General features: G+C 41.6%; 1 protein-coding gene across 3 annotated transcripts in view; it reads left to right on the forward strand.

The window, feature by feature from the left end:
* Positions 1-9,294, forward strand: part of GLB1L3 (galactosidase beta 1 like 3) — a 46,120-nt gene extending 36,826 nt beyond the window's left edge. Inside the window, exons 12-20 of one of the 3 annotated variants that reach the window (XM_008973247.6) lie at positions 327-407; positions 820-926; positions 2,105-2,245; positions 2,571-2,642; positions 3,138-3,216; positions 3,683-3,770; positions 4,074-4,185; positions 8,376-8,492; positions 8,622-9,294. In XM_008973247.6, the coding sequence (XP_008971495.4) occupies positions 327-407; positions 820-926; positions 2,105-2,245; positions 2,571-2,642; positions 3,138-3,216; positions 3,683-3,770; positions 4,074-4,185; positions 8,376-8,492; positions 8,622-8,687 (863 nt within the window). In that variant the 3' untranslated portion in view covers positions 8,688-9,294. The remainder of the gene's footprint in view (positions 1-326; positions 408-819; positions 927-2,104; positions 2,246-2,570; positions 2,643-3,137; positions 3,217-3,682; positions 3,771-4,073; positions 4,186-8,375; positions 8,493-8,621) is intronic. The other 2 variants (XM_008973251.5, XM_008973255.5) reach the window with 2 other exon arrangements.
* The last annotated feature ends 11,758 nt before the right edge of the window (positions 9,295-21,052 follow it).

A 21,052-nucleotide genomic window follows, 5' to 3' on the forward strand; every position in this document is an offset into this window, starting at 1 on the left:
TAAGAAAGTTTATGAATTTTTGTTGGGCTGCATTCAAAGCCATCCTGGGCCGCCTGTAGCCCATGAGCTGTGGGTTGAACAAGTTTGCATTAGAAAGTGAAGTGGGGGCAAGCCCAGTGTCATGGCTTGACACTGGAAGCCAGTAGAAGGTCCCCAGGAAGAGTTGTGGGGAATGTCCTTAGATTGGCATCACACACCCACGTGGGATGGAAGGTGTCTTCCTTTTGTCTCACTCGCAGTGGCCCTGGCCATCTCCTGCCAGCGGTGCTGAAACAGGGCCTGCTGCAGAGACTGCATGGCTGGTGACTGGCCCCGGTGTCTTGCAGACTATGATGCAGTGCTCACGGAGGCTGGAGATTACACAGAAAAATATCTGAAGCTTCAAAAACTCTTTCAATCTGTCTCAGGTACTCAGCACCCATTTAACTTACGGGCCAGCCCTCCTCATGTGGAGTCTCTGTTCTGTGGAAAAGTGAGGAAGGCGTGGGTCTCCCTTGTGGGCAGCAGTTACACCAAGCTCCTGAGAACAAGGGCAACCTTAACTTCGAACCCTGGGCTTAAAATCTGTGTGATTTTTTAAAATCAGGGTTTCTAAGCATTTTATAAGCCTCAGTTTCTTCACTGAAGCATAAAGGTAGTAACCTTGGTCTCCTGTGATGACTGTGAAGATTGAGTTACTCTTTGTAAAGCTCTTATACCATGGATGACATAGTAACTCCCAATATGAAAGCAGAAGCCATGCTGGATAGGCATGGGGGGCTTAGAGAAGGCAGTGGTCATCTCAGGCACTTTTTGCCCTGTGCCCCATCTCCATTGCAGCAACTCCCCTGCCCCGAGTACCCAAACTTCCTCCCAAGGCTGTGTATCCCCCCGTGAGACCGTCGCTGTACCTCCCGCTGTGGGACGCCCTATCCTACTTAAATGAGGTGCGTGCTGCCTGGCCACAGGAGGCGGAGTGGCCATTGGAGGGATGGGGGAGGGATTCCTTCAGGAAACTTTTTATTAGGAAGTGGGAAAACAAATCCTCTGCATTTCATTCAAATTTAGAACTGCGGGACAAGAGCCACCAGCTCCTTCCGGGTGGACTGTGAAGGGGTTTGACCTTGGAGTCAGTGTGCAGGGGAGGGGCAGCAGGACGTCGGAGGATCCCGGGTTCCCGCTTAGATGAACCTGTCTGGAGATGCTCTTGTTTGGACTGCGTGGTCCTTACGGAATCCACGTAGGAAAAGCTGCTGAGCTGGAATCGGGAGACTAGCTTCTGCCCATGCTTCACCAGCAGCTGGGCCTGAACTTCCTGGGTCACTGCTCCCCCTTTTCCATCAGCCTTCCTGTCCTATTTTGAAGAAAGGTGAAAGCTGTTTGGAACTGAAACTGTAGCCCTTGGATTCACATTGGTTTTACCTCTGCTATCACTATTTTAGAGAAAAGGTAGTGACTGGTACACTAAAGAAACTACATTTATTTAATGTAACTAAATTTAATTTAATGAAATAAACATTTGCTTGGTGCCTCATTCATTGCTAGACTTCAACTATTTTAGAATACAATTTATTTACTCTTTTTTTTTCTTGAGACAGGGTCTTGCTCGGTGGCTGTGGCTGGAATGCGGTGGCACAATCATGGCTCACTGCAGCCTTGAACTCCTGGGCTGAAGCAATCCTCCGGCCTCAGCCTCTTGAGTAGCTGGGATTACAGGAGGGCACCACCACGCCCAGCTACATTTTTAAGTTTTTTGTAGATGTGGGTCTCACTATGTTGCCCAGGCTGCTCTCAAACTCCTGGCCTCAAGTGATGCACGTGCTGCGGCCTCCCAAAGTGCTGGGATTACAGGCGTGAGCCCCTGTGCCCCATCCATTTCCTCTGTTAATCAGTTCTTAGGATTATAGCAATTGCTCCCTCATCACCATGCCCTGCGTTTCCCTGAGTTTCCTTCCTGGGCAGTAGAGACATAAGCACAGAGCAGTATCACATGCCATCTGTTTCATCATTTCCCATTCGAAGAACCCTTGGGGACCATTAGGCAGGACCAAATGACAGGGTCTTAGGAAGGAGGATCCTGACTGCTCAGCCCTTGGACTTCTGCTCCTGCCATTTCTCCTCATAGCCAGTCAGGTCGCGTCAGCCCGTCAACATGGAGAACCTTCCCATAAACAATGGGAGCGGCCAGTCCTACGGGCTTGTCCTGTATGAGAAGTCCATCTGCTCCGGAGGCCGCCTCCGTGCCCACGCTCATGACATGGCACAGGTAGGGCCAGCAGGCTGTCTGTGTGGGAAGCAAAGTGCATCGCCTCCCCATGCTGTTGGGCAGGGTAGTTGATTGAGGATGCACGTTGCTGTTTGATGACCTACTATATGGGAGGCATTGGGACTAAAAAGTCAGGCCAAATAGACTTGCTTTCTGCTTTATCACCACTGAGAGTCTCTTGGGGCCTCCAGGCAGCTTCATGCCATCTGTGAGCACCACAGCTGGTCCCTGCCTTCATACTGACCGCCTTCTCCCAAAACCACGGCCTCTCTTCTCCCTTTCTTCGGGTGGGCCTAGCAGTCTGACGCTGGCTCTTCTTTTGCAGGTGTTTTTGGATGAGACAATGATAGGGATTCTGAATGAGAATAATAAGGACCTGCACATTCCTGAACTCAGGGTATGTAATTTGAGAGTCCAGGTGATGCCCTCGACCCCCCTCAAATGCAGACGGAGCCTGGTCCTGAGACAGTCAGGCTCCCTTCTCCACCCCTGCTGTTGGTGCTGCTGCTCACCTGGGGCCGCGGCAGGAAGTGTGCAGGGCTGGAAGCCAAAGTGCCTCCCAGGCCCTGGCCCCTCGTGCGTGCTGGAGGGGAGGGGGATTTCCTCACCAAGCCCTGAGCCTGTCCTCAGCCCCTGGTTGGGTTTCTGTGCCTTTAGAGTTGGTTAAAGGTACAGCTGAGTCTCTCTGCCTTTGCTAGTAGGATCAGCAGAGGGGAAAGGGAAGATTGATTATAGGAACACAAGGCAGTCTTAAGTGAAGGGAAGACTGCTGGGCCCTGGAGCCTCCTGTTCTCCCATGTGTCTCTCCATGTGGAACTCAGTGAAAAAACGGGTTGTCGGGTAGACGCCCTCCATGGCTGCGTGGTCTCCATGACCTGGCGTGTCCCAGCAGGACTGCCGATACCTGAGGATCCTGGTGGAGAATCAAGGACGAGTCAATTTTTCATGGCAAATACAGAATGAGCAGAAAGGTGGGCTCTGGCTGTGGCTTCTCCTCAGTTACTCAGAACCGAAGACCCGGGCTATGCACTGGAGTCGGGGGCGGGAGAGGGTGGGGAAACCAGCCCCTCAGCAGTGGGCTACCCAGGTCCTGGGAGCAGAGATGCAAAATCCGCCGCTCGCCCTTATCTTGCCTTCTCTGATCTCCAGGGCCAGAGGGTGGGGCCAGTGTGTTTGGTGCTGGCTTGTCCTGAAGCAGGGCCAGTCTCCTTTTGGGAATTTCAGGAAAAGTTCCAGTATTAAGTGGGGGAACTTTCTTGGTAGTATGGAAACATACAGCTAGAACCCTTCAGTCATAGCAGGTCAGACAAATGTTTGCCCTCCTGGCTGTGCCCCTGTCCTAAGGCATGTGCAAGTCTGCATTGTTTTGTCCCAGATGCTAGAGAATATCCAGTCCTGGCTCATATTCTCTTTCCTGCCTCCCATCTGCATCTGCAGGAATAACTGGATCTGTCAGCATCAATAACTCTTCCCTGGAGGGCTTTACCATCTATTCCCTGGAGATGAAAATGAGCTTCTTTGAGAGGTATGCTCCAGCTGGCCCCCAGTGCACACTTCAGTGATCGGGGAACTCAGAGATTTCAGATTCCTCATTGCAGATAAAGAGTCCAAGATACAGAGACTGAGTGATGTACTCCAGGCTGTTGGGTGCTTCGGCGTCAGAACTAGGGCCCTGGAACAAGTGTCCTGATTCTGATCTTAACGCATCTAGTCTACTCTATCTCATTGAAACAGAACCTTAGGCTCGGCCCACGCCACCTGGGGTGGGTACTGGGAACTGGGTTGGGAAGGGGACTTCCTCTCCCCCATGGCTTGGCCTTTCTTCCAGGCTGCGCTCTGCCACCTGGAAGCCTGTCCCAGACAGCCACCAGGGCCCGGCCTTCTACCGTGGGACCTTGAAGGCTGGCCCTTCTCCCAAGGACACCTTCCTGAGCCTGCTGGTAGGTGATGCCCTCTGCTGCCCTGGTGTTCCAAACACCAATTTTATTTTTAAAGAGTCTGAAGCAAAGCCAGCGTTCCTGGAGGAATTACTTCCCTTTCTTCTTTTCCTCATCTCCAGCCAAGCCTTCCAACATTGATCAGTCTTCCTAATTTATCACTGTTCAGAGAATAACACAGCAAAGCACAATTAAAAATTCAAACAATAACAAGAGGGAGAGAGCAAAGCATGAAGTTCGCCTTTGAACCCACCCCCATTCCAGTCTCTGCTTCTCAGAACTCAACGCTGCCAACAGTGGTACATTTTTATATATAACTTTGCCTGAACACACACGTACACAATTATTTTTACACTAATAGAATTGTACCATGTATTCTGCAGCTTGCCTTTTTTTTCTGTGTGGGGTGAGTTGGTAGGTTAGTTTTTACCTAGAATATCTTTTTCTGTATAAATACACATAGATAACATAAATGTACAAAATGTGAATGTACAGATCAACAAATCATCACAAAGTGAACACCATATAATTATCACTGAAAGTTAAAAATATTGTTGGCACCCCTCCCAACTGCTGCCTTGACTTCTAACACCCTAGGCCAGTGTCTCCTATTTTGACTTTATGTAAATGGAATCATACAGGGCATCTTTTTTTAATATGTTTTCTTTTGTTCAACATTGTGAGGTTCAGCCATTTATCGATGTTGCAGTGATTTGTTCATTTTCACTGTTGTATTGGGTTCATTTAGTAAATACATTATAATAATTTATTTAACCATTTTACCTTTTCTGAACATTTGGATTATATCTAGGGCTTGTCTATGGTAAATAATTAAGACTTCGTTTGTGTTTATGTTCATAACTGAGATCTCTTTGTCAGGTTTTGGTGCCAATATTTAGGGCTCTCAAAGGATTTAGGAAGGCGAATTTGTGTAAGACAAGTATCACTTCTTAAACATTTAATGGAGTTCATTAGTGAAGCCTTCTAGAGCTGGCATTTTCTTTTTGAAAAAGTGTGTGAGTGTGGATTCAATTATTGAAAGATTAAAGTACTATTCAGATTTTGTTTCTTTTAAAGTTAGCTTTGAGAAAATATATTTTTCTGGAAATTTTCCCATTTCATCTAAATTTTCAAATATATTGCCTTTAAAATATTCATTTTTGATGTCTAGATCATTGGTAGTAACATTCCCCTTGTCATTTGTTACAGGATATCGATGCACTCTTTTTTCTTGATAATTCTCACCAGAACACTATCAATTTTATTAATTGTTCAAAGTACAGTGTTTGGCTATGACTCTTACTGTGTTACGTATTTATTTTCTGATTCTTTAATTTCTGTCATTATCTTTATTATTTTGTTTATTCAATTTCTTAGTTTAGGATTAATTTGCTTTATTTTTATAATGTCTTGACATAGATACTTAGATAATGGATTTTCAGTCTTTGTTCTTTTTAATTATATGAATTTAGGTTATTAATCATCATTTACGCATGGATTTGGTTGCATCCTCTAAGTTTTAAAAAGATTTTTTGAGGTAAAATTACGTAACATAAAATTAGTTCTGTTAAAGTGAACGATTAAGTAGCCTTTCATGCCTTCACAATGCTATGCAGCCACTATCTCCAGTTCCAGCACATTTTCATTATCCTATAAACATTGGGCAATTACTTCTCCATTTTCCCCTTCTCCCACCGCCTGGCAACAGCAATCTTTTTATTATCTTTATGGATTTGCCTATATTGGAAATGACTCCCATACTTTTTTTTTTTTTTACACGTAGAATAAGAATAAATTTAATATATTTATTTTCATGACTGAAGAATTACATTCTTCAAAGCAAGAATTCAGAATGTACATAATTATAAGCCATATTTCATATCAGTGCATTATTTTTATATTATACTTTCTATTATATGGGTAATGGTTCATATTGAAATACAGAAAAAATAAGTTGTAGTAAGACAAGCGATGTCTATATAGGAAGAGATGAATCATTTTAGTGTCTTATTAGTTGGATAATTGCTGCTTTAAGGTTGCCATGTTAGCCTAACAGTTTAATCATAACTATAAATTCTATCTAAAAAATAATAAAGGTTTCATAACAAACAGCTGATACTAAAGGTTAGTACTTCACCTGTAGGTGCTTCTCTGAAGGTATCAAGTAGACTTCGGTATGTGCATTTTAGAATGTCTTAAAGATGATTTTGTAAGGAGCTGGCATGCAAATTAAGCCCAACAAAAGAGAAGGTCTGCAAATTAACCTGCAGGTTAGGGCCAATCTTCTTGAGTCTGCTAGGAATTATAAAATACCTACTCTTGCTCTTTCACCTCTAAGTTTTAAGTTGGAATTTCACTTTTCCTTCATACAGCTGTGTGGATTGTTGAAGGTCACATGCTTCACAAGCACTTGCCCATAATGACAACTTCCATGTTTTGGGGGACATTGAGAAGCTTCCCTGGGTCCAGAACTTTGCTATAGTAGGGCTGTGCTTTCTTCTCATATTAAGGCAAATAGTGTAGACTGAAGGTGCCATTTGGCAGGTAGTATTCAACCTGAGGCACTGGATGTCCTGGAGGCAGTGTCCAGAAAGCTGCAGGCCACTCTGGGGGCCATGTTGTTGCCGGGGGGAAACTTGATGATCTTTACCAATCAGTTTAAACTTTTTGTGGATTCTTGGTACTGTTTAAGTTCCTTTCTTTTCAAGTTGAAGGACTTCCTTTAGCACTTCTTGTAAAGCAGGTCTAGTGGCGATGAACTCCCTCAGTTTTTGTCTGGAAGTCTTTATCTCTTATTCATTTTTGAAAGACAGTTTTGCTGGATGTAGTATTCTTGGTTGCCAGTTGATTTTTCTTTTAGCATTTTAAATATATCGGTCCATTCCACGCTAGCTTGCAAGGTTTCTGCTGAAAAATCTGCTGATAGTCTTATACCCTACAAGTTTCTATCGATTTTATCATCATCATCAAAGAATTCAAATATTTTCCAACTTCCTTTGTCATTACTTGTTAGATTTATGGTTTATTTAGAAGTGCTTTTCTTAATTTCCAAGAATTTGGATATTTTAGGGTTATCTTTTTTATCAATTTCTTTCTTAAATGCATTATAGTCTGAGAAGTTTATGTGAAGACTAGTTTAATACAGGATCAAGCTTGTAAATATTCTGAGGTATACTTGAAAGAATATGTGTATACTGTAGATGTTAGATCAATGTTCTATTATGTCAATTAGTTCAATTTTGTTAATCATCTTCTTTTAAATGTTTTATGTCTTTATTGATTGTTATTTGCTTTGCCTATTGATTATTGAAAGGTTGTATAAAAATGTCCCGCTATGGTTGTAAATTTATTTATTTCTCTTTATTATTCTGTCAATTTCGCTGATATGTTTTGAATCTCTGCTTTTATCTTCTTATGTACGTTGTATATACATTTATGGTAAATTAAGAATTTTACCATCATGAAATGTCCCTCTTTATCTCTAATAACACTTCTTGCCTTAAAGTATTATTTTTCTGAATATTAACAGAGCTATAGCAACTTCCTTTTGGTTAGGGTTTACATATCGTTATCCATTGTTTTTCTTTTATTTTTCCAATGCCTTATGTTTTTGATGCTTCTCTTATATGTAGCATATAACTACTTTATTTGAAATCAAGACCAGCAACCTTTGCCCTTTAATTTGAAGCATTTCAGAGACTCCAATTTTATGTGCTAGACTGTTTTGTTATATCCCAGAATAAGCAGGTGCCTCTAGTGGAAAAACTGCCTAGATGTCTCCTTGTCTCTCCATTTTCTTCTTCTAGATCTTGATCCTGTAATTCTTCATTATATTGCAAGCAGATTTTTAAAAATGTGCAGCTTTTATATTAATAGCCACTGTCAGCAGTAGTGTTCATCACTATTACCTGATATTTATTTCTGGAAGTAGAAGATCTGCTTTTTAAAATATATAACATATATCACATAACAGGAACAATAGCAGCCTTACCATTAAAGGGTTGGTTCTATTTATGCTTTTCTCTTTCATTCCTAGACAGCAAGGTAGAAGTTCTATAACATATCCCACTCTAAACTCACCTCCATTTGAGTGCCATAAAGTATCTCAATCTTGCTCTCACTCCCCAAGTGCCTTAGGTTTTACCTTGCTAATGTGAACCGATTTCCAAATCTCAAGCCATCATTCCTTTCAGAACTGGAATTATGGATTCGTGTTCATCAATGGACGTAACCTTGGGCGATATTGGAATATTGGGCCTCAGAAAACACTGTTCCTTCCTGGAGTTTGGCTTCATCCAGAAGACAATGAGGTATGTCACTCCAGTCTCTGCCTTGAGATCTCATAAACTTTCAGATCAAAATGTGAGTTGCAGTGTCTTTTTCAACCTGTACTAAATAGGCTTCACCTTTCCCACTGTCAACCTTTCTTTTCTTCTCAGGTCATCTTGTTTGAGAAGATGATGAGTGGCTCAGACATCAAATCTACAGACAAGCCCACGCTGTAAAACTGTGTCTGAACATTTTTTTTTTTTTTTTTTTTGAGACGGAGTCTCACTTTGTCGCCCAGGCTGGAGTGCAGTGGCATGATCTCTGCCCACTGCAAGCTCAGCCTCTCGGGTTCACGCCATTCTCCTGCTTCAGCCTCCCCAGCAGCTGGGACTACAGGTGCACGCCACCACGCCTGGCTAATTTTTTGTATTTTTAGTAGAGATGGGGTTTCACCAAGTTAGCCAGGATGGTCCCAATCTCCTGACCTTGTGATCTGCTCGCCTCAGCCTCCCAAAGTACTGGGATTACAGGCCGTGAACATATTTTTTGGGTTGCTGGAGTTCATCTATAAGTCATTTTTGAGGAATAAGATTTATGTTAAGACTATCAAACACAGTGTTGCCTACAATAGCAAAAATGTGAAAATAACAACAACAACAAAACAGCAGAGGAATTGTTATGTATTTTGTAGTCTATCTATATGATGCCTATTTTTAGGCTTTAAAAAGTCTTCAAAATCTTTAATGACTGATTTATCTAGTTAAATGCTTAATCCTTAGCAGGCTCTTATTCTTTAATTAAACGTGCCTTTGAGTAGATGTGAATAAAATAAAAACAAGTTTCATTTCTGCCTCCCATACTCAATTGAAGGGAAGGGAAAGGTCTGAAGCCTGGGGAAGAGTAAGGATACTGATTTCCTCATGCCAGAGAGAGTATTGCATGTACTAATGGGCAAACTCACGGTCTCCCTCCTCTCTCTCTCTCTCTCTGTGTATGTGTGTGTGCGTGTGTGTGTGTGTGCACATGTGTGTGTGTGTATGTAGGAGTAGGGGAAAGGAGAGGGCAATGAACAATGTCTTTCATTTCCCTTCAACTATGTGTCTACAAGGTGACCCTGCGTGTCACATCTAATCAGAGAAGGAACAGAAATTTGGTCATTTGCTTCAGACACGTGTGACAACAAAGCTAGCGCAGGGTTCTCTGTGTCTTCTTACTCCCTGTCTATCTGGCTATAGTCAAGGCTACTGCTGATAGTGGGTAGGCATTGGTGAGATTAGCCACACACGCATGAATATTCCAACCACTATGAAAAGCCAGTGGGGCCATTTGAAAAAAATGGCACCATTGGGAACCAAGCACTTTCTTATATACAGAACACAGCACTTGGCCTAAATTCAAACCAATGCACTATAAGCAAATCTTATCACCCTGTTAAATATAGTGCCTAGGGCTTTCAAGTAATTTAGTAAGTAATCTTGTGTCCAGAGGGAAGAGAACCCTCTGTTTGGATTGGAATGAAGATAAAGATGTCAGATTATCTTCTCTCCCACTAGTCTGAATGACTATTTCAATGGAGGAAACTTCTGTGAGATACCTCCACAATTCTACATAAAACTTTATTCTCTGGGGATCTAGCCTCAAACCTATGAACTCTATAGAAACTGCAATGTAAAGGAGGGAAGCAGAACTAATAATCATAATGATCTTGAGTACATATTATATTCCAGGTGTAACATCTGCAACATCTAAACTTAACAACAACCATGCAACATATCCATTTTACAGATGAGAAACCAAGGTTCAAAGAGGTATTTGAAATCATGTCTCTCTGATTGGCACCTCCTCTTTCGCTACTACCTTAGTTCCACACATATGCCAGTCTTTTCCAAATATGAATGCAAAAATGCTATTCAGAAGATATAATGCTTTCAGTGCACTTAGAGAAAAAGAGCTCACAACTTAGAATTCTTTACCCAGCAAAACTATTTTACAAGAAAAACAAACAAACAAAAAAACCAAAATATAGAACTTTCTGACAAACAAAAACCAAGAGAGTTATCATCAAAAGATCCCCACTAAATGATGTTCTGTAGCAGCCTTTCTCAATGTCCCATAAGAGAATTAAACACTGCAGAAAGTGTCTTCAGTGACTAGTTTCTCATTATATCATCTGGATGCATATTAGAGATGTTAACTCATTACATACTGTGGATGTCTTGGGGCATTACATCTTCATGCTCTCAGGGAACCACAGTTGAGAAGAAATTTCTAAAAGATATGCCACGAGCAGATGGAAAGTCTGACTTTTAAGAAAGAACGTGGAGTCCAAGAAGGATGCTGACATATGTGAGAGTGAATATGGACAAACGTTAACTCCATACAAATAGTGCCAATGTCTAACTTGAGGTAGCATCAGCATAAAACTCTAAGATCAGGCAAAAACACTGTGTAAAGCGAGAGGGATGTGACGGCCAAAAAGTGATCTAAGATTTCTGTAATTCTCAGATATTAACTTTAGACTTTGTTGAATATTCATAGTTAATAAACTAAGCTTAATGTTTAAAGAATATACATAGAGCTTTTAACTTTCTAAAAAAATTAGGAGGGTAAATAGAGTAAGAAAAAACAAACAAACAAAATCCTCTAACCAATAAAAGACAAAAGATAGTAGAAGATAAAGAAGTAGAAAAATAAGTACAAGTATAAATCATGCTGCTATAAAGACACATGCACACGTATGTTTATTGCGGCACTATTCACAGTAGCAAAGACTTGGAACCAACCCAAATGTCCATCAATGATAGACTGGATTAAGAAAACATGGCACATATACTCCATGGAATACTATGCAGCCATAAAAAAGGAGGAGTTCATGTCCTTTGTAGGTACATGGATGAAGCTGGAAACCATCATTCTCAGCAAACTATTGCAAGGACAGAAAACCAGACCCTGCGTGTTCTCACTCATAGGTGGGAATTGAACAATGAGAACACTTGGACACAGGAAGGGGAACATCACACTCTGGGGCCTGTCATGGGGTGGGGCGAGTGGGGAGGGATAGCATTAGGAGATGTACCTAATGTAAATGAGGAGTTAATGGGTGCAGCACACCAACATGGCACGTGTATACATATGTAACAAACCTGCACGTTGTGCACATGTACCCTAGAACTTTAATAAAAAAAAAGTACAAGTAGAAACACATATTAAGACAGTAGAATAAATACAGATATATCAACAACCATAGTAAATTTTATAAATGAGCTAAACTCTAATTAAACGGTAAAAATTGTCAGACATTATTTAAAGAAAACTGTAAATATTTGAGTTTTACAAGAGATACACCTTTAACATAAAGATGCAATGATCGAAAGTCCAAGGATAAAAAATATGCTATGCAAATTCTAACTGAAGGAACTATAGTGACCGTATTAACATCAGGCAAGTAGACTTAAAGACAGAAGGTGTTACTAGGTATAGAGGGTTACCCATAGTAATGGAAATTCAATTCCTGAGAAAGATATAATAATTTTGACTTGTTTTTGTCTAAAAATGTAGCTTCATAATATGTAAAGCAAACATTTCCAGATCTATATGTAGAAATAGAAAAATAAAAGTACCTTGTACTTGAGAAATGTTTGTTCTACTTAAAAAGTTGAGATACGGTTCATATACCATAAAATTTTTCAAAATGAGTTGTAAACTCTTTTAAAGTCTACAATTCAGTAGTTTTTAGTAGGATATATTCACGAGATTGTACCAGCATCATCACCATCTGATCTAGAACATTTTCATCACTCCAGATAGCAGCCCTTAACCTGTCAGTAGTTACTCCTGATTCCCCTTTCCGCCCAGCCCCTGGCAACTATGAATTTACTTTCTGTCTCTGTGGATTTGCCTATTCTGAACATTTTACGAAAGTGGAATCGAATATGTGACCCTTTGTGTTTGGCTTCTTTCATGTAGCTTAACGTTTTCAAGCTTCATGGATGCTGTAGCATGTATATTCTATCCTTTTTCATGGCTGAATAATGTTCCATTGTATGGATACATAGCATTTTGTTTATCCATTCATCAGTGGATGATTATTTGAGTTGTTTCCACTTTTTGGATATTATGAATAATGCTACTATGAATATTCATGCGCAAGTTTTTGTGTGGTCGTATGTTTTCCATTCTCTTGGTTATATACCTGGAAGAGGAATTGCTGGGTCATACGGTAATTCTGTGTTTAACTTTTCCATAAAGCATTAAACTGTTTCCAAAGTGGCTGCAGCACTTTACAGTTCCCACCAACAAGGTATTAGGTTTCTAAGTTCGCCACATCCTCACCAACACTTGATTTTAAGCTCTCTTTTTGATTACAGCCATCCTAGTGAGTATGAAATGTTATCTCACTGTGGTTTTGATTTGCATTTCCCTAAAAACTTGTCCTCTTAAACACTGAATCCAAACATGTAACAGTGAAGTCATGCAATTGGACTTTAAGATAACAAAAGTTGGCTGGGCGCGGTGGCTCATGCCTGTAATCCCAGCACTTTGAAAGGCCAAGGTGAATGCATCACCTGAGGTCAGGCGTTTGTGACCAGCCTGGCCAACGTGGTGAAACCCCGTCTCTACTAAACACACACACATGCGTGCGCGCACACACACACACGTGCGCGCACACACACACACGTACACACACACACACACAATTAGTTGGCCTGGTGGTGGGTGCATGTAATCCCAGCTACTTGGGAGGCTGAGGCAGGAGAATCGCTTGAACCTGGGAGGTGGAGCTTGCAGTGAGCGGAGATGGCACCACTGCACTCCAGCCTGGGCGACAGAGCGAGACCCCGTCTAAAAAAAAAAAAGTAATCTCTTAAATTGTATGTGCATTTCAGCTTTCATTTCCACAGAAAGGTGGTAGTGTTTTTCATCAGGTGTCATGGAAGAATAACTTCTCTCTGGCCATATCAATGGATTTACTTCTTCAGCACATTCCAGCAAATAAATCATTAATTGCTTGTAAGGCCTGTGTTGCTGTTATTCTCTGCAAAGTGTAATATTAAGCCTTTTTTTTTCTTTTTTGCTGAAGCTTTTTAAAAAGCATGTTTTAGTTGCTATTCAACCTTTCTGAACGTCTTGCATAAAGTAAAGAGACGAGAGTTTCAAAATCTTTTTTATGTCGTGTACTTTGTTTTTGGTTGAAGAGGCCCTACCTTATACTGTGCTGAAATTTCTTGCTAAATACAGAGCTAAAAGTCGTGAATGAAGCAATTACACATCTGTAATTCCTAAGCCACTTATGGCCTTAGCCATGTTTGTTCTTTCTTTGCCAATGACAATTGCATAGCAACTTTATATCCTAATTTTTCATTTCATAACTATTTCTTGGGTTGCTGTGCTATACTCAGAAATCATGGCAAAGAATAAAGGAGAAGAATTGTTAAAGTTTTCGTTAATCTACCATACCAAACTTAATCTACCGTACCAAACTTTAAGGCAACTTCTATTTGTTTCTGCATGCCCAAATATCTGATATACAAGACATGGATATTTTAATAATGTCACTGATTGATACACAGTAAAATATAATTCAGGAAAACATATTTTAGTAGCATGTTTTGTAGAAGGAGCTTTGTACCTTGAAGTCATAACTTGGGCAGATTTAAACAATTCTTTGGCAGCCAAAAAACTACTGAAAATACCAGCATATAGCAATTATCCTGAGAAGCTTTTTATTTAGTCTCTGCAGACTCAAAGCTATAAGAAATTATCTTTTAAAAGTGTTATTATAAATCTGTCTTTTGAAGTTGGATTAGTGAGAACATAATGTGCCTAATTTTTGCCGACCACTATCGTTTTTTCTTTGTACCTTGTCTGTTCTTTGTTCTGTCTGAGCTGAAAATGATTTATCATAGATGTAGCTGCACATAATTTTGGAGATTTGCCTTCTCATGAAATTTGAGGTGGCAAGAATCCCCAAAGAAGACTTTTTCTTCAAAGATTCATGGCCTGAATGATATTAAATAATAACAATAAATTTGGTATAAACCACATTTTTATAAAAAACACATGCATGTTGTTTAGTGTAATAAATGGTACTCATCAAGCAATTCTAAAATGATAAAAATTGTGATATAACATAATCTTTATTGTGTTTATATATTTATTACTTATACATTTAAATTTATAATTCATATGATATAAAATGTTTACATATTTTATACTACATTTTATATTTTAAAAACATATTTTCTATACATTGTTGGCTTAAAGAGGATATCATATTCTTCCCAAAGTTATAAAGTTATAAAGCTAATATACGCTCTCCACATTCACATGAGCTGTCAATCCGTTTCCTTAGGCGCTTCAACATTTGAAAGTTCTTAATAATTGTTTTTGGACATTAAATCAACAGTTTTTATAATAATCAATAATTGCTTTATTTCACTTTAACCTGTTGATAACATTTTAATGTTTCACTTTATGTTACATCTCAAATGCATACTTGCATTTCAAAGTGAGTACAGTCGTCCTGCAGCATCTGTGGGGGACCAGTTCCACCATCTACTATGGATACCAAAATCCACAGGTGCTCAAGTCCCTGATATGAAATGAGGCAGTATTGCATATAATCTATGCACATTCACTTGTATCCTTTCAATCATCTTGAGATTATTTATAATACTTAATACAATGTAAATGCTATGTAAATAGTGTTATACTGTATTGTTCAGGGAATAATGACAGGAAAAAAGTTTGTACATGTTCAGTACAGATGTGTTTTCTTTGTAGTTTTCTTCGTTTTAATTTAAAAATGTATGGGTACATAGTAGGTGTATATAGTTATGGAGTGCATGAGGTATTTTGATACAGGCGTGCAATGTGTAATAATCACATCAAGGTAAATGGGGCATCCATCACCTGAAGCATTTATCCTTTCTTTGTGTTACAAACCATCCAATTATACTCCCATGTAAACGGACTCTCTCTGTCGCCCAGGCTGGAGTGCAGTGGCGCGATCTTGGCTCACTGCAACCTCCCAGGTTCAAGCAATTCTCCTGCCTCTGCCTCCTGAGTAGCTGGGATTACAGCCATGCTCCACCATGCCCGGCTAATTTTTGTATTTTTAGTAGAGATGGGGTTTCACCATGTTGGTCAGACTGGTCTTGAACTCCTGACCTTGTGATCCACCCGCCTTGGCCTCCCAAAGTGCTGGGATTAGAGGCGTGAGCCACCGTGCCTGGCCTCCCACAGTTATTTTTAAATGTACGATAAGTTATTGTTGATTGTAGTTACCCTGTTACTAGCTATTAGATACTAGATCTTATTCATTCTATCTAAATTCTATCTAAATTAGATACTAGATCTTATTCATTCTATCTAAATATATTTTTGTACCCATTAACTATCCCCAGTCCCTCCACTCTAGATGTGAATTTTTTACAAAAAAAATTTTTAATCCATGGTTGGTTGAATCCACAGATGCAGAACCCACAGATACAGAGGGGTAAGTGTGTTCTGATATTAACAACAAATTCCGGTGACACGCCTCACTCTCACATCTGGCAGGGTTACGACGTGGATTTGAAATTAACCTCAGTGATCACTCTGTTGTCAAGAGTTCAGTGAGGACTTAAACTATCTCATATGCTCCAACCTAAAGCTAATCCCTTCACTTGGTCACCTTGTCCCTACACTTTACCTCCTCAAGGGTTTCACAACAGAAATTCTCTACGGTCTGTCCTACCTCACCAGTTTTGTCTGCTGATCAAGATCACTATCAGCATACAAGCATGCTGTAGTAGAAATGAAAATAGAATACGGCTGTTGATTCAGTTCCCTCTTCTGCCCCAGTTACCATCCCATTTATGTATTCCCTTTCTTATTTATTTATTTATTTTTGAGATGGAGTTTTGCTCTTGTTGCCCAGGCTATAGTGCAGTAGTGTGATCTCAGCTCACTGCAACCTCTGCCTCCCTGGTTCAAGTGATTCTCCTGCCTCAGCCTCCTGCGTAGCTGGGATTACAGGCACCCACCACCACGCCCAGTTAAGTTTTGTATTTTTAGTAGAGATGGGGTTTCACCATATTGGCCAGGCTGGTCTCGAACTCCTGACCTCAGGTGATCCACCCGCCTCGGCATCCTAAATTGCTGGGATTGAAGGCGTAAACTACCGCACCCAGCCTATGTGTCCCCTTTCTAGCCTATATTCTCGAAAGAGTCATCTACATTAATGGTCTTAGATTTCTCTTCACCCTTCCTTCCCGAACCCATTCCAGTTGGCTTCCCAAATCCCATGACCCCCAACTCCACCCAAGCTGCCTGTGTCCAGTTCACCAACATTTACCACATACTAAATCCACGGGTCGATCCTCAGTGTTGCTTTAACCTCACCTGTTGGTGGCATGGTTCCTTGCCTTTTCTCAGTGTTAGGTGTGCCAGGGCTTGTCCCCATCCCCTTTCTCGGTCTGCACTTTGTTAATTGTTGCAGGTTCTTGCCTTTAAATACCAACTCTCTGTCAACTCCTAAATTCGTATCTCCATCCCAAACCTCTTTCTGGACCATCAGGATTGATGTTCAGCAGCCTGCGTGGTGTCTCCACTCCACTCCACTCCACTCAATGCAGCAGGTCCAAGCTGAGCTACTGATGTCTCCCAGAAACTTGCCCATGACCTTCCCCATCTCAGGTCACAGCGACCAGCACTTCTTGTTTCTCAGGCCCAGCCTGTGGGGGACATTCTTAAGCCCCCTTTATTTCTCTCCCCCTACAATCCACGAATTGCAACAACCCTCTCATGTCTGCTTTCCGAATACTCCCAGAAACTCAACACTTCTCACTACCTCCACCGCTGTCCCCTGAGCCAGCATCGTCTCCCATATGGATTACTGCATGGCACCAGTGATCCTTCTAAGTTATCATCACCGCCATGTTCAAACCGTGCAGTGGCTCCCATTTCATTCAGAGTCAAAGCCCTGCTCTTAAAGGCCCTGCATGATCAGGCCCCTGTATCTCTCTGTCCTCATCTCCTGCCTTCTTGCCATCACCTCCCACGCTGTCCTCCTAGCCTTTCCTTGGACACCAGGGACACCAGGTCATGCTCCTTCCTGAGGGCCTTGGTACGAGCTGCTCTGTCTGCTTGGACAGTGCTTCCTCCAGGTTCTATCTTGGTTCGCTTGCGTGGAGAACTCCCACCGTGTTCCGATCTTTGTTCAGCTAATGTCTTTCCGGGGAGACCGTCTCTCTGTAGACCCCTCCCCACCGCATTCCCAGTCCTCCTTCCCTTATTACTTTTTTTTTTTTTTTTTGAGATGGAGTCTCACTCTGTTGCCCGGGCTGGAGTGCAGTGGAATGATCTTGGCTCACTGCAACCTCCACTTTCAGGGTTCAAGCAATTTCTGGCTAATTTTTGTATTTTTAGTAGAGACGGGGTTTCACCATGTTGGCCAGACTGGTCTTGAACACCTGATCTCAAATGATCTGCCTGTCTCAGCCTCTCAAAGTGCTGGGATTACAGGCGTGAGTCACTGGGCCTGGCTCCCTTATTACTTTTTAAATTTTTGCAATGGAGTTTACTACCTTTGAATATACTCTACAGTTTACTTATTCATTCTGTTAAGTTTTGTTGTCTTTCTTCCCTAGCTAGAACAGAAATTTCAAAGAGAAGAGATCTTTGTTCTGTCCACTGATACATCCCAAGCATGTGAAACAGTGTTCAGTATGTTGTTTATGGTCATTACAATTTGTCATTTACTTTTTAATAAATACAGTGCTGCAGAATTAGATCTTTGGCTATTAGGCCTTCAAAGGCTGAGCCTGCAAAATGATAGTTTAGGCTTGGTAAGGCCAAAGATCAAGTTCTGTGCATCCCTATCGGATGTGCACAGGCCCCTTCCAGTCGCACTCACATATCTTTGGGGCTGAAAAGCTTTGTCTACTTCCTTTAACTTAAATCTGCCTTCTCTTTTCTTTTTCCTAGGCCAAATCTCCATTCCAGGACTTTCTATTTTGTTTTGGCTAGGGTTGAAATGGCCCTCATTTATTCCCAGGAATTCTCCTGTGCTCTGAATTTCTTTGTTCAAGACCCCTGGCAACTTGACATCATAACTGGACTTTGCTTCTCCTGAGGGGAGGGTGGATGGGGGTTGCTGGACAGAGGTGTCTGTCCATAAGGAGGAGGTGGGGAGGAGAGGGTTATATCTTGGTCCAGGGGCCCAAGTGACTGTACTATCGTAGAAGCCACATTTTTCATCTTATTCTCATGACTAAAAGAAATTTTGCCAACGTTTTCCTAAAACTCAGATATCCTGTGTTTAAAGCATTAGCAGAGTGCCCTCAAAAATGAGTTACGTGAATGAATAACTGATCTGTAAACCTGTTACCTATTAAAAATAAAAAGTGAAACAGCAAATAAGACTAGTTTGACATGATCGCTTTTCCCACGTGACTTCACTGTACTGATTTTGAGCGAGTGTGGTTTTTATTCTCCTGTGTGTGCATTTTGTATGTGTTTCGGTTTCCCGCTGATTATCTGTGATACAGGAATTTTCAAGGAAGGAACTGTGCCCTCTGGGTCTGTTGGAGCTCTGACTTAGAGCAATGGACATGGCACACCAACAAGATTTAACTTTTTTAAAAAGCATTTCTTATATTTTCTAAACCCTGGACACTAGAAACAAGGCCTGGGAAGAGGATGATTCCTGTGTACCAGGGATTCATTACCAAGCCAAGCACCTTGGCAGACCACTTTTTTACCCCACTCTTATGCCAGCTCATTGTAACTGTAGCTTTTGTTCCCAGGGATTTGAGTATTTTCACTGTCTGCTTTGGGTTAAGATCACTAAACATTTTGGAAAGGAGACACTGTAGGAGTATCTTGCTAATTTTTTTTGTTGTTGTTTTGAGACGGAGTCTCGCTTTGTCGCCCAAGCTGGAGTGCAGTGGCATGATCTCGGCTCACTGCAAGCTCCGCCTCCTGGGTTCACGCCATTCTCCTGCCTCAGCCTCTTGAGTAGCTGGGACTACAGGCGCCCGCCACTACGCCCGGCTAATTTTTGTATTTTTAGTAGAGATGGGGTTTCACCGTGTTAGCCAGGATGGTCTCGATCTCCTGACCTCGTGATCTGCCCGCCTCGGCCTCCCAAAGTGCTGGGATTCAGGCTTGAGCCACCGCGCCCGGCCTAATGTTTTAAAAAACAAAAGTCTCAGGCTGGAAATGGTGACTCACGCCTGTAATCCCAGCCCTTTGGGAGGCCGAGGCAGGTGGATCACCTGAGGTCAAGAGTTTGAGATCAGCCTGGGCAACATGGTGAAACCCCGTCTCTACTAAAAATACAAAAATTAGCCGGGGAAGGTGGTGGGTGCCTGCAGTCCCACCTATTCGGGAGACTGAGGCAGGAGAATAGCTTGCATCCCGGGAGGCATTGCAGTGAGCTGAGATTGCACCACTGCACTCCAGCCTGGGTAACAGAGTGAGACTCTGTCTCAAAAAAAAAAAAAAAAAAGTCTCAGCCTATGAGCAAGACGCATCTCGGGTTAGTGCTAACTTTGTAGCATTCTGTGGTATCATTAAGCCCAGATAAAGTAAAATTGTTCCTAGACTGTGAGCAGGGTGTGTCCCTAGTTCTGAACATCCCACAAGGTTAAGGGGAAATTTTTTTGAAAACACTCAGTTATGTATATTTTTCTCGCACAAATAAAAACGAAGGATACAAGGGTGGGCCAAGGAGTTCACGGTTTTCACAACCCATGTTAAGTTTTTGCTAACGTTTGAAGAAAAATGGAGATGCTGGTATTGCTTAAACCATTTGAGAATTCCCTTATATTTGATAGATTCTGCTACTGTTCAACGTGACCAGAAGTGAGAGGATGAATGTGGGGTGCATGTCTTTCGGATGGTCCCCTGCAGGCAAAGGGGCTAGCCTTTGACAATTTCTCCACACGCTTCGGGGCTAGCTGGTATATTCCAATTAAACCAACATGTTTCCATCACAGACTTCATAGCCATCAAGCAATCATAGCCTTACCCAATGGAGAAAAGGAGCGGGCTTGGAGCGCGTCCACGGGAGTGCGCCTCCCTCTGCGCGCCTCTGGGAATGTTTGCGGTGCTTAAGTCAGACCCGGATTGCTCCAAGCCCAGCTTATCCTCCCCAGTTCTGCCAGGGTTTTTTTCCTCTTGTTTGTTCGTTTGTTTTTGCCTCTCTTTGATTTAACTTTTGCTCCTTGACTAAATATATGCTTAACGCTAGACAAAGAACACTTCATACCCAAGTCTGTGTCTTTGTTCCAAGATCTGCAATTTCATTTGGTTCCTGTCGGCTTTACAAGTTCAAAACTATGCCCCCGTTTAGGAAATGAATTCAAAGCATGCGGCAAGGGAGACATTCGACAAACCCAGATGCTCTGGAAAACGTTGCCCTTCCTCGAGTTTCTTTCAGTAAAATCTGAATTTTGTTCCCGGGAGGAGTTGGGTTTGTGATTGCTACAGTGTAAGTTGCACCGAAATACTACATCATGTTCTTTGGGACATACATTCTGTTTCAGAATAAGAATGACATTCTTCCTTTCCTAAAATGTGAGAGTTTTATATGGACCTTTTTAAAATAAAAAAT

The sequence above is a fragment of the Pan paniscus genome, chromosome 9, assembly GCF_029289425.2.
Source record: "Pan paniscus chromosome 9, NHGRI_mPanPan1-v2.0_pri, whole genome shotgun sequence".
Classification (NCBI taxonomy): domain Eukaryota; kingdom Metazoa; phylum Chordata; class Mammalia; order Primates; family Hominidae; genus Pan; species Pan paniscus.